Source organism: Fukomys damarensis, unplaced genomic scaffold (assembly GCF_012274545.1).
Source record: "Fukomys damarensis isolate Sample0158 unplaced genomic scaffold, DMR_v1.0_HiC HiC_scaffold_39, whole genome shotgun sequence".
In the NCBI taxonomy this organism is placed as follows: Eukaryota; Metazoa; Chordata; class Mammalia; order Rodentia; family Bathyergidae; genus Fukomys; species Fukomys damarensis.
In genome coordinates, this window is record NW_022900951.1 from 127,730,432 (window position 1) to 127,741,019 (window position 10,588).

Consider the following 10,588-nt stretch of genomic DNA (forward strand, 5'->3'; position numbering starts at 1 on the left):
TTTTTTGAGACAGTCTCACACTATGTAGTTGAGACTGATCTGGAACTCCCTATGTAGCCCAGGCTGGTCTCGAACTCAGTGATCCTCCTGCCTCAGCCTCCCGAGTGCTGGGATTACAGGCGTGCGCCCCCATGCCCGGCTTGCCAGCCACTTTCTTTGGAGGCCTTGGCTAGAAGGGGACCTGCATGGTGCTGTAGATGAGATTGAGCTGGAGGAAAATTCCTTCCAGGAGGGTGTAGGCAGTGTCTGGGCCTAGGAGGGAGGCCAAACACTTGGAGAGGCTGGGCCTTTCACCCACCCTGTCCTCTCTCACCCACTTTGTCCACTTGTGACACTTCTGGCTCGGGTCTCAGGAGGGTCATCTTAACAGCCAGCAGTGTGGGGTAGCACTGAAGAGCCTCCTCCAGCACCGTAGTGAATCCCAAGGTAGACTTAGGACTGGAAGCCAGGTCCCCAACAGGCAGCTGTGGCTTCCAGGAGGGTTGCAGTGGTCCTCACAGCTGGACTTCTTTCCTTGCAGGAGAATATCATGAAATCCAACATCGACAAGAAGTTTTCTGCACATTATGATGCTGTGGAGGCGGAGCTCAAGTCCAGCACCGTGGGTGAGCAGGGCATACGTGTCACCCTCTCCTGGGCACAGGGCTGCCCCATCGCTGGCTCTGGGTGATCAGTCCTTCCTTGCAGGCCTTGTGACACTGAATGACATGAAGGCCAAGCAGGAGGCGCTGGTGAAGGAACGGGAGAAGCAGCTGGCTAAGAAAGAACAGTCAAAGGAGCTGCAGCTGTGGGTCCCCTCTTACCCCACCTTCTGTCCTGTGCCTGCCCCTCATATGCAGCTCACATTTGTGGGCTCTGGGGGTGACTCAGGCTACTCTTGTTCCAGGGGAACTCCATTTTCTGCTTTGGGAACAGGGGTAGCATCTAGTTTGGGCCTCGAATGGTCCTCTCGAGTTTCTGGTTTGTCTTTCTACTTCCTGTCCCTGTAAAGGCAAGTTCTTTCTTGTGGTGCCCAATAGCCTGTATTCTCTCCATCCTCTCTGTGGCACGACCCTGTGTCTCTCTCTGCCTACTGTGTCGTAATCAGGGCCCTGACCATGACCTCGTGGTGACCTGGGGCAGTTGGACCCCTCCAGCCTGCACTGGTGCCCCCCCTTGCTGAGCATGTAGCATCTCTGGGTCCAGATGTGGGGCATAATGGCCACCCGTGCCTTGGTAGGAAGCTGGAGAAGCTGCGAGAGAAGGAGCGCAAGAAGGAGGCCAAGCGGAAGATCTCGAGCCTGTCCTTCACCTTAGAGGAGGAAGAGGAGGGAGGAGAAGAGGAGGAGGAGCTTGCCATGGATGAGGAAGAGCTGGACAGAGAAGGTGAGTGCAAGGCCCTGGAGCCCTTGAGAGGTAGAGAAGAATTCAAGGGGCCAGAGCTAGGCAGGACTAGGGGTACCCACACAGGGGCCACCATCAAGGCTGGTGGCAAAGGCTCAGGCCGGGTCCTCACTGCCCACGGTGGGGGATACTTGGCATTGAATCGCTGACTTGGTTTGATCCACACCATCAGTCACATAGCCACAGAACTCAGTGGCCACCACCGGCCTCAGCCACCAAGGACAATTTGGGCAGGCTGGGGAGCGAGGCCAGAGCAGCCGGGCACCCCCACGCACCGTACACCTGTCCTGTGCTGGGCAGGGCTGTGCAGGGCCCTGTCCCTTTCCTGGGAGAGGCCCGACCCAAGGTCAGAGAAAGTGTCACATGGCGGGGCACATGGTGGCAGGCCTGGATTGCTTGATCTTTATTTTTCTCAGTTTTTTATTGTTTTTTTATTGTCTGGTACCGGAGATCGAACTCAGGACCTTCTGCTTGAGAGGCAGGTGCAGTGCCACTGAGCTGCATCCCCGTCTCTGTTTTTTATTTTTCACTAGTACATGTTCTTAGTCCATCAGGATTGTATTTCTCATGGAGAGCTGGTACATGTACAGAACACATCTTCATTCTTTTTTTCACCCCTTTTTCTCCCTCCCTCCATCTCTTGGTTTCCTTCCCCTTTAAGAAAGATCTATTATTTTCCTGCTTACTATTACCTACTTTTAACGTATTTTGTTCTTTATATTTTAAGTATTTCATGTAAGAAAAAGAAACCATTTGATATTTAAGCTTGTGTGTCTGATTTATTTCACTTGACATTATGGTCTCGAGTACATTCGTCTTCCTACAAATGACCCAAGTTTATCTTTCTTTGTGGCAGAGTAGTACTCCACTGCGTATAAGGTCTGGCATGTCTTAGAAATTTTCTTTTGTTTTTGCTTTTTGAGACGGGCTTGCTATGTAGTTCAGGTGGCCTCAGATTCATAGTAATCCTCCTGCCTCAGCCTCTCAAGTGCTGGGATGACAGGAATGCACCACCACACCCGGGCCTATTTAGTTGTTCTTACATTTGTTTTGGTACTGGGGCTTAAGCCAGACCTTTCACATTTGTGTTTTAGAAGCTGTAATGTCCTGGCAGGAGACCCTTGAGGGCCATTGCATGGGTGGTCACCATCTGGGTACAATGGCTTTCAGGGGAATGGCGGGGCTGTCCACGGTTTGAGCATGAACAAGTGAACTTCCCATGATGCATTGCGCCTAACCTGACACCTGAAATGTGACCCTGCAGCTTCAGGAGCTCCAGCTGTATGCTGGGTCCATGGCCCCTGGGGTGGGGGGAGCACTGCTTGGTGGGGTCCCCTCTCTCTGGAGGTTTCATTTCAGGGGGCCCAGCAGCAGAACCCAGGTATCTGCTTTGCTTATGTTTTTCCTTAAGGTCAGTGGTTCTCAAAGCAGGCTTGAGGGACATTGGGGGTTTGAAAGACCCTTATGGGGTCTAACAGATTAAAACCCTTTTCAGAATAATGTTTAGGTTGCTTTTTTTTTTCCTTTTGGTACCAGGGATCGAACCTGGGACCTTGCACTTGCGAGGCAGGCAGCAGAACCACTGAGCTAAATCCCCGGCCCTAGGTTGCTTTTTTGGGGGGAGGGATTTTTCTGTATTGTTTGTTTGTTTGACACAGGGTCTTGTTGTATAACCCAGGACGGCCTTGAACTCACTATGTGGCCAAGGCTGGTTTGGGTGATTCTCCAACCTCAGCCTACTGAGTGCTGGGATGACAGGTGTGCAACACCACACCCAGCTGCTAAACTGTTTGCTGTTTTGTTTTGTTTTGTTTGGCACCAGGGATTGAACTCAGGACCTTGTGCTTATGAGGCAGGCACGGTGCCACTGAGCCAAATCCCCAGGCCTGTTCTTTGTTTTTATCATAGAGATCACTGCGAAGAAAAGGAAGTTAGGGAAGAACCCTGATGTGGACACGAGCTTCTTGCCTGACCGAGACCGGGAGGTAAGGGCTGCTGCCCCTGCCTTTGATGCTGGTGCCAGGTGACAGCCCTGTGCCTCACTGCTGGGCCCCGTCCTCCACAGGAGGAGGAAAACCGGCTGCGGGAGGAGCTGCGGCAGGAGTGGGAAGCCAAGCAGGAGAAGATCAAGAGTGAGTGCAGGGGTGCTGGGGGTTGATATGCCCTCTGGAGGCTGGGGTGGGGGCTCCCGGTGCCAGTGACAGGTGGCTGAGCAGCCATTATGCTCCGCAGGTGAGGAGATCGAGATCACCTTCAGCTACTGGGATGGCTCCGGGCACCGGCGGACAGTCAAGGTAGGTGCCACAGGGCTCCCAGTACCTGGGTCTGGCCACTCCCTGAGTGTTGCTCAGGCTGTTGCTTCCTTTCCAACCTTCTGCAGATGAAAAAGGGCAACACCATGCAGCAGTTCCTGCAGAAGGCGCTCGAGATCCTGCGCAAGGACTTCAGCGAGCTCAGGTGAGGCTGCTGCCCCTTCCTCCTGCAACAGAGCTGAGGTGGGCACCTGCCTGGGCACCCTTGTCCAGAGGCCGTGTGTCCCCTGCTTGCTAAGCTGCCCTCCCCTCCCTGGTCTGTCCACCCGTCTGCCCACTGAGCCATCCATTCCCCAGTCCCCCACCTCCTGTCTTCTTCTCCCAGGTCAGCAGGGGTGGAGCAGCTCATGTACATCAAGGAGGACTTAATCATCCCCCATGTGAGACCCCTTGGCTGTGGGTCACCCAGTGGGTGCTGCTGGCACCCGGCCCGTGGGTGGGAGCATGGGGTGCAGCAGTTGACGGGCTGGGATGGGGGTTGAGCTGGTCTCCCCTCCTTGGTCTCTAGCATCACAGTTTCTATGATTTCATCGTCACCAAAGCACGTGGAAAGAGCGGTGAGTGCCTGCAGCCCAGCAGGTTGAGTTGGGGTGGCCGAGTGACCTCGGGATAGGACCTTGAGATGGGACCTTGGGACAGCTCCTTCTCCCTGCAGGGCCACTCTTTAACTTTGATGTTCACGATGACGTGCGGCTGCTGAGCGATGCTACAGTAGAGAAGGATGAGGTGCGTTCCCCCCCGCCCCGTGGTGCTCACGTGCACTGTCCCCAGCTCCGGCTGAGCCTAGCTGTCCCTTCCCCAGTCACATGCTGGCAAGGTGGTGCTGCGCAGCTGGTATGAGAAGAACAAGCACATATTCCCAGCCAGCAGATGGGAGCCCTACGACCCGGAGAAGAAGTGGGATAAGTACACGGTGAGCACCGAGGGATGTGGCAGGGACCAGAGGGGCACATGGCTGGCGAGGTGAAGCCTGGGACACCAGCCAGTCTGCTCATCTCCCGCCTCCCAACCCTTGTCCCCATACCAGATCCGGTAAGCCGAGGAGGTGGTATGGCCTCTGTGTGTCCACAAGTCCTGGTCTCTGGCACTGTCCTTACTGCTTTCTTCTTCAACCATAAAGAAACGCACGCATCAGTGCTGGAGGCCCCGCAGCATGAGAAAATGTGTTTCATAAAATCAGTTTTTATTGAAATCAAGCTCACCTGCTGTGGATTCCTTCATTTCAGCTATTCAAACTGTGCAGTGTTCGTCCATTCACCCGTGTCCACTTTAGACCAGGCCCATGTAGTAGTCATGCGCCATATGCCCCTTGTCACCCCCAGTCACACACATCCTGTCCCTGTGGATTGGCCAGCATACAACCTGTCAGGTATTCAAGGGAACAGGGTGTCTGCACAGCAAGCCCCCACATAGTCCCCAAGGCCACCCCAACCACCCTGAGGGGGCCAGGTGGTGCCATGGGCCTTACTGTGGGCACTTGTGCCTAGGCTAGGCTCTTTCAAGCTGCCCCTTCCTAAGGGCCCTGGTCACTGTCCTAGCTCCCACCCCACCCTCCCATGTCCCCTTAGCCAAGGCAGGCAAGCAGGGGACAGTCCCTAGCCACCAGTGGACAGCTCCTCACCTTCCCAGCTGGTGTGCAGAGCTGATGGTGGTAGGATTGGGCTCTGCTCTGCTCATGGGCCATGTCCCTTGTGTTCTCTTCAGCTGGGGCTAGGGCCACCTCAGGGGTCTTGAAGGAAAGAGGAGGCTGGGGAGGCCAGGGCACAGCAGGGAGGGGTGGCCAGCCTGATCCTGGCTTCTGGAAGTGAATAAGAAGTCTGAGGGGCCGGGCGTGGTGGCGCATGCCTGTAGTCCCAGCACTCAGGAGGCTGAGGCAGGAGGATCGGATCACTGAGTTCGAGACCAGCCTGGGCTACACAGTGAGTTCCAGGTCAGTCTCAACTACATAGTGAGACCCTGTCTCAAAAAACTAAAACAAAACAAAACAACCCCCCCCACCAAAAAAAAAAAGAAGTCTGAAGGTCCCAGTGGCCCTGTGCTTGGGCTTCCAGAAACCCTTCAAGCCCCGCCAGCACTAGGGATTTAACCCAGGGCCTTCACTCTAAGCTACATCCCAGTCCTTTTTGAAATTTTTATTAGTACATATTTGCAGTACCCACATTTTAACAATCCTCTTTGGGAGATGATACATGTATGTAAATCTCAGCCCTTTTTTAATTTTAATTTTGAGACAGCCTTGCTAAGTCACTGAGTCACCCAAGCTGGGCTGGAACTTGCCATCTGCCTACCTCAGCCTCCCAGCACTGGGATTGCTGGTGTGTGCTGCCACACCTGGGTTCCAAGCTCTCTTCTGAGCTCCTTTTTCATATGGATCCTCAAGATCTAAGGCTCCAAGGGAGGGACCACCAGCTGGCCTGCACTAGATGGGGAGGCAGCTCCAGCCCTGTAGCTTGTTGGGGCTGCCATGGGTTTTGGCAGAGCAGGATTAGTTTCTGCAAATAGCTCTAAGCTCCAAGAGGGGGGCCAGGGAAGCCCTTGGGGGCCAAGACCAAGGGCACATGGCTGTCAGGGAAGGAGAGCCAGCAAAGGGGCAGAAAAGGCCCTACCGTAGCAAGAGGCCTGATAGGGAGTCCCTTGTCTGGAAGCCAAACTGGACACAAGGTGCAGGGCCCCAAGTCCTGCAGAGGAGGGAGTCCTCTTTATGGTTCACATGGTGCTGCAGAGAAGTGAGGTCACCTTTAAGGCACATGCCACTCGATGCCCTGGGACTGGATGTGGTCAACAAGGACCAATGTGCGCGCTTGCTGGGGACCATGCATAGTGGGTATAGTACCATGAGGAGGCCATCTAGGCATAGGGACATTTGAACTGACATCCCCAAATTTGAGGGAATACCAAGGGCAAAAACGAGCCTGGCATGGTGGTGTATACCTGTAATCCCAGCACTCGGGAGGCTGAGACAGGAGGATCGCCGCAGGTCTGAGGCCAGCCTGGGCTACATAGTGAGTTTAAGGCCAGCTTGAATTATACAGTGAGACCCTGCCTCAAACTGTCCCTCAGGTAAATCAAATACACTGTCGGATGGTGGGAGCAGTAGCTGGAGAGAAGGAGGGGGTGGCAAGACCGGAGCGTTGGACCTGGTAGACAGTATTCTCTCCTTGGCCTGGAGGTGTCTGGCAGAGGCTGTGCTCTCCCTGGCTCACCCTGCAGGGTGAAGGGCAGCAGCAGGTGCCCGTTCCCAGCACATCTCAGCAGCACTCGGCTTCTCGCCTTTCTCTATGAATGTAGCCCATTTGCACTCTGCCTTATACCTGGCCACTAAGTGCCATTGCTGATCTGCCAGCCACACCACACATAGGGTTCGCTCCTGGCTCGCTCAGCTCCAAGAGCGCCCCCAGGGGGCGTCCCTAGCCCCAGGAGAGAGAGATGCTGAGCTGAGATGAGAGACACATTTTTGCAATGCATTTTATTTTTAATTTTAGTGTATATTTTAAAATTTTTCAACCAAGAAAAAATTTACATGCTATAAAATTAGTCCTGAAGCATTTGCACCGCACAGTTCTGTGGGATTTCAGCCACCCTTGTCTGCACTGCGGGCACCCAAGACCCCTACCAGCCCCTTGGCTATGGGCTCTACTGCCCTGGAGTAAACAGAATCACACAAGGTGTGGCCCTTGTGTGTAGCTCATTCCACTTGCCATGGTTTTGTTGTACCAGGAATCAAACTCAGGGCTTCCCGCTTGCCAGGCAAACACTGTGCCCCCTGAGCCACATCCCCAGCCTACTCTCCACATTTTTGAAGTTAGTCCATGCTGTAGTCAGGACCAGAATCTCCTCTCCTCCCCTTCCCTCCCTTTCCCTCCCCTCTTCTGTTTTTGGTGCTGGGCATTGAAGCTAAGTCTTAGCACTGAGCTGCATCCCAGCCTTTTTTTTTTTTTTTTTTTTTTTTTTAATTTTGAAACAGGGTCTTACTAAGTCGATAAATTGTCCAAGCTTAGCTCGAACTTGTGATCTTGACTCAGCCTCCCAAAGTGCTGGGACATGGTCCTGTATATAGAAAATCCTAAGGTACCTCTTGTAAGATAAACTCAGCAAGGTTGCGGGATAAGAGATCAATGGAAAAAATCCAAAATCAAACTGAAGTGATTCTATTTACAGGGGTGCCAAAAAGAGTAAAATACTTAGGAATCAAGGCTGGGCATGGTGGCGCATCTCTGTCATCCCAGCACTTGCCTGTCTGAAGCAGGAAGATAGGGTCTCACTATGTAGTTCATGCTGGTTTTGAACTCACTTATAAAGCCCAGGCTGGCCTTGAACTTGTGGCAATCATCCTGTCTCAGCCTCCCAAGTGCTAGGATGAGAGGGGTCCCCCTTTACTTTCTGCTCCCTGCCGCCCAGCTGCCCAGCTGCCCTGCCTGGGAGTGACCAGCTATATACTGAAACTCTACAAACCCTAAACCAAAGTAAGCCTCTCCTCCCTTAAGCTGTGGGTGTTGGATATTGTGTCCCAGAGACCAGAAAGTGACTAAGATGGTTATCATGAGTTCATGGAACTGGATTCCTGATAAAAGGGTCAATCAATCACCCCCCACCCTTGTCTCTCTCCATGTTTCTGTGTGATGCTTCCTGGTCCTCCCTCAGCCTCCAGAGTCACGAGCCACACTTGCTTATTCTGTTTATAAATGACCCAGGTTCCAACAGTCTATTGTGTTAGGGCATCAGAAAACAGACCAGGACAATGATTTAAATAAATAGAGTTACCTGCTCGGTTCTCCAGAGAAACCTGAGTGACAGGACATGCACGTGTGCACACACACATTTATTTTAAGGGCTTGGTTCACACAATTGTTGGATCTGGTGATTTCAGTCCTGAGGCAGAATCTCTCCTTTGCTGAGAAACCTCACTTTTTGTTCTCAACCCAGTGGATGAGGCCACATGCGTTTTCAAGAATGATCTCTTTCACTTGAAGTCCTCTGATTGTAGCTGTTGGCCAGAGTCACAAAATGCCTTCCTGGCTATGCCATGAGGAGTGTTTGATGAAATATCCAGGGGCTCTAGTTGGGACAAGGTGACAGGTGACAACATCCTGTGATCAGAGCTGGAAGAAATTGTTAAAGTGGCAACTTCCTATGAATTGCTCTACAGGCTCACTTCATTCTCTAGCAAGTCCCAGCTGGCTTCTCTGCACAGTCAGGTTTACATGAAAGTTTGTATGGAAATGCAAGGGCCTTGACTATCCAAAACACTCTTGAGAAAGATCTATCTTGGGAGCTGGGCAGGTGTGTGATCTCAGCTACTCTGGGAGGATTGAAAATTCAGGGCCTGGCTGGATATGCTGGCACATGTCTGTAGTTCCAGCACTAGGGAGGCTGAGGCGGGAGGATTGCCATGAGTTCAAGGCCAACCTGAACTATATAGCAAAACCCTGTCTAAAAACAAAAAACAAAAAGTTCAGGGCCAGTATGGGCAAATTAGGGATGCACAAAAAATTAAATAAAATACATGGCTTGTTTGTACCTCAGTGACAGAGCATTTGCCTAGCCTGCAGGAAGCCCTGGGTTCAATCTCCAGTACTCAAAACAACAGAGTGAGAGGGCGGGGATTTAGCTCAGTAGTGTGGCCGTCTGCCTCAAAATCAAAAGGTCCTGAGTTCAATCCCTGGTACCGCCAAAAAAAAAAAAAAACAAAAAAATTAGAGCAAGAGATCTCAAATTTAGATGACTCATAATTCCCAGTTTCATTTAAAATTTACTGAAGGGCTGTGGATGTAGCTCAGTGGTGCCACACCTGCCTGCAAGTGTAAGGTCCCAAGTTTGATCCCTGGTACCAGGAAAAAAAAAAAAAACCTAAAAGAAGGGGCTGTGGATTTAGCTCAGTGGCACCATGCCTGCCTTGCAGGTTGGAAGGTCCTGAGTTTGATCCCAGGTACCCCCCCAATTTTTTTTTTAACTGAAAGCTGGAAGTGGAGGTGCACACCTGTATCCCAGCACTCCAGGAGGGTGGGGCAGGAGGGTCATAAGTTTGAATTCAGCTTGGGCAATTTAGGGACTTAACCTCACCTCAAAATGAAAAACAAAAAAAAAATTTTTTTAAAGGGCGGGGATGTAGCTCACTGCAAATGTCCTGATTCAATCCCCACTATCACAAACCAAACCAAACCAAACAAACAAACAAACAAAAAAACCCCAAAAAAGCAGTGGGGTCATCTTGTGACTGGGCAAGTCCTTTTCTCCGTGTGTACCCAGACAAACACAAATGTGTTCATATTAACGTCCATAGATGTCTCAGCAGTTTCTGCACTACAGCCTGAACATGGAAACAATGGATGTATGGTGAAATGAAATGTGCTATATCCATGCAAAGGAATATTATTTGGCCCTAAAAATAAAAGAAGTCTTGATCAATGACGGAATACAGATGAACCCTGAAATCATTAAATAAACAAACCCAGGCACAAAAGACTGCCGAAATGTGTGACTGCATTTGCGTTGATTTGATATGCTCAAAGAGGCAACTCCACAGTCAGGAGGTACAGAAGCAGTTGCCAACCCTGGTGCAGGGCTCGTTTTGGGGATGCCCAGACATTCTGGAATTAGACAGTGATGACAGTTGCACAACTCAGTGAATATACTGAAAGCCAATGAATTGTCTACGTTAACCCGTGACTTACATGACAGGTGAATTAGATCGCACTAAAGCTGCTTGAAAAGAAAGCAAGGGGATAAAAGACGACACAGGGTTCTGGGGACTGGCAGAGGAAGAAGCCAGGTGTAAATGGCCTCGAATCCTTGAGCCAGACGCTTGCACGCTACGGACCATCAGGGGAGTCCCGGTGGGACGGTGGGCTCCACTCCGTGTGCACCTGCCCAGCCCGGACCAGCAAGCCGGGTGC

General features: G+C 51.8%; 1 protein-coding gene across 1 annotated transcript; it reads left to right on the forward strand.

The window, feature by feature from the left end:
* Positions 1-88: 88 nt before the first annotated feature.
* Positions 89-4,872, forward strand: Fam50a (family with sequence similarity 50 member A). Its single transcript, XM_010638810.3, has 12 exons — positions 89-605; positions 688-787; positions 1,220-1,365; positions 3,292-3,368; positions 3,449-3,515; positions 3,616-3,677; positions 3,764-3,840; positions 4,021-4,075; positions 4,204-4,252; positions 4,351-4,421; positions 4,498-4,608; positions 4,723-4,872. The coding sequence occupies exons 1-12, from the start codon at positions 530-532 to the stop codon at positions 4,729-4,731; spliced, it is 900 nt and encodes a 299-aa protein (XP_010637112.1). The 5' UTR covers positions 89-529; the 3' UTR covers positions 4,732-4,872.
* Positions 4,873-10,588: the final 5,716 nt, after the last annotated feature.

Excerpts from the sequence above, each read along its gene's own strand:
- Fam50a (XM_010638810.3), top strand. The coding sequence starts at position 530 with ATGAAATCCAACATCGACAAGAAGTTTTCTGCACATTATGATGCTGTG. Across the intron at positions 1,366-3,291 it reads GGAAGAGCTGGACAGAGAAG|AGATCACTGCGAAGAAAAGG; the intron begins GTGAGTGCAAGG and ends TTTTTATCATAG. Across the intron at positions 4,076-4,203 it reads AGGACTTAATCATCCCCCAT|CATCACAGTTTCTATGATTT; the intron begins GTGAGACCCCTT and ends CTTGGTCTCTAG.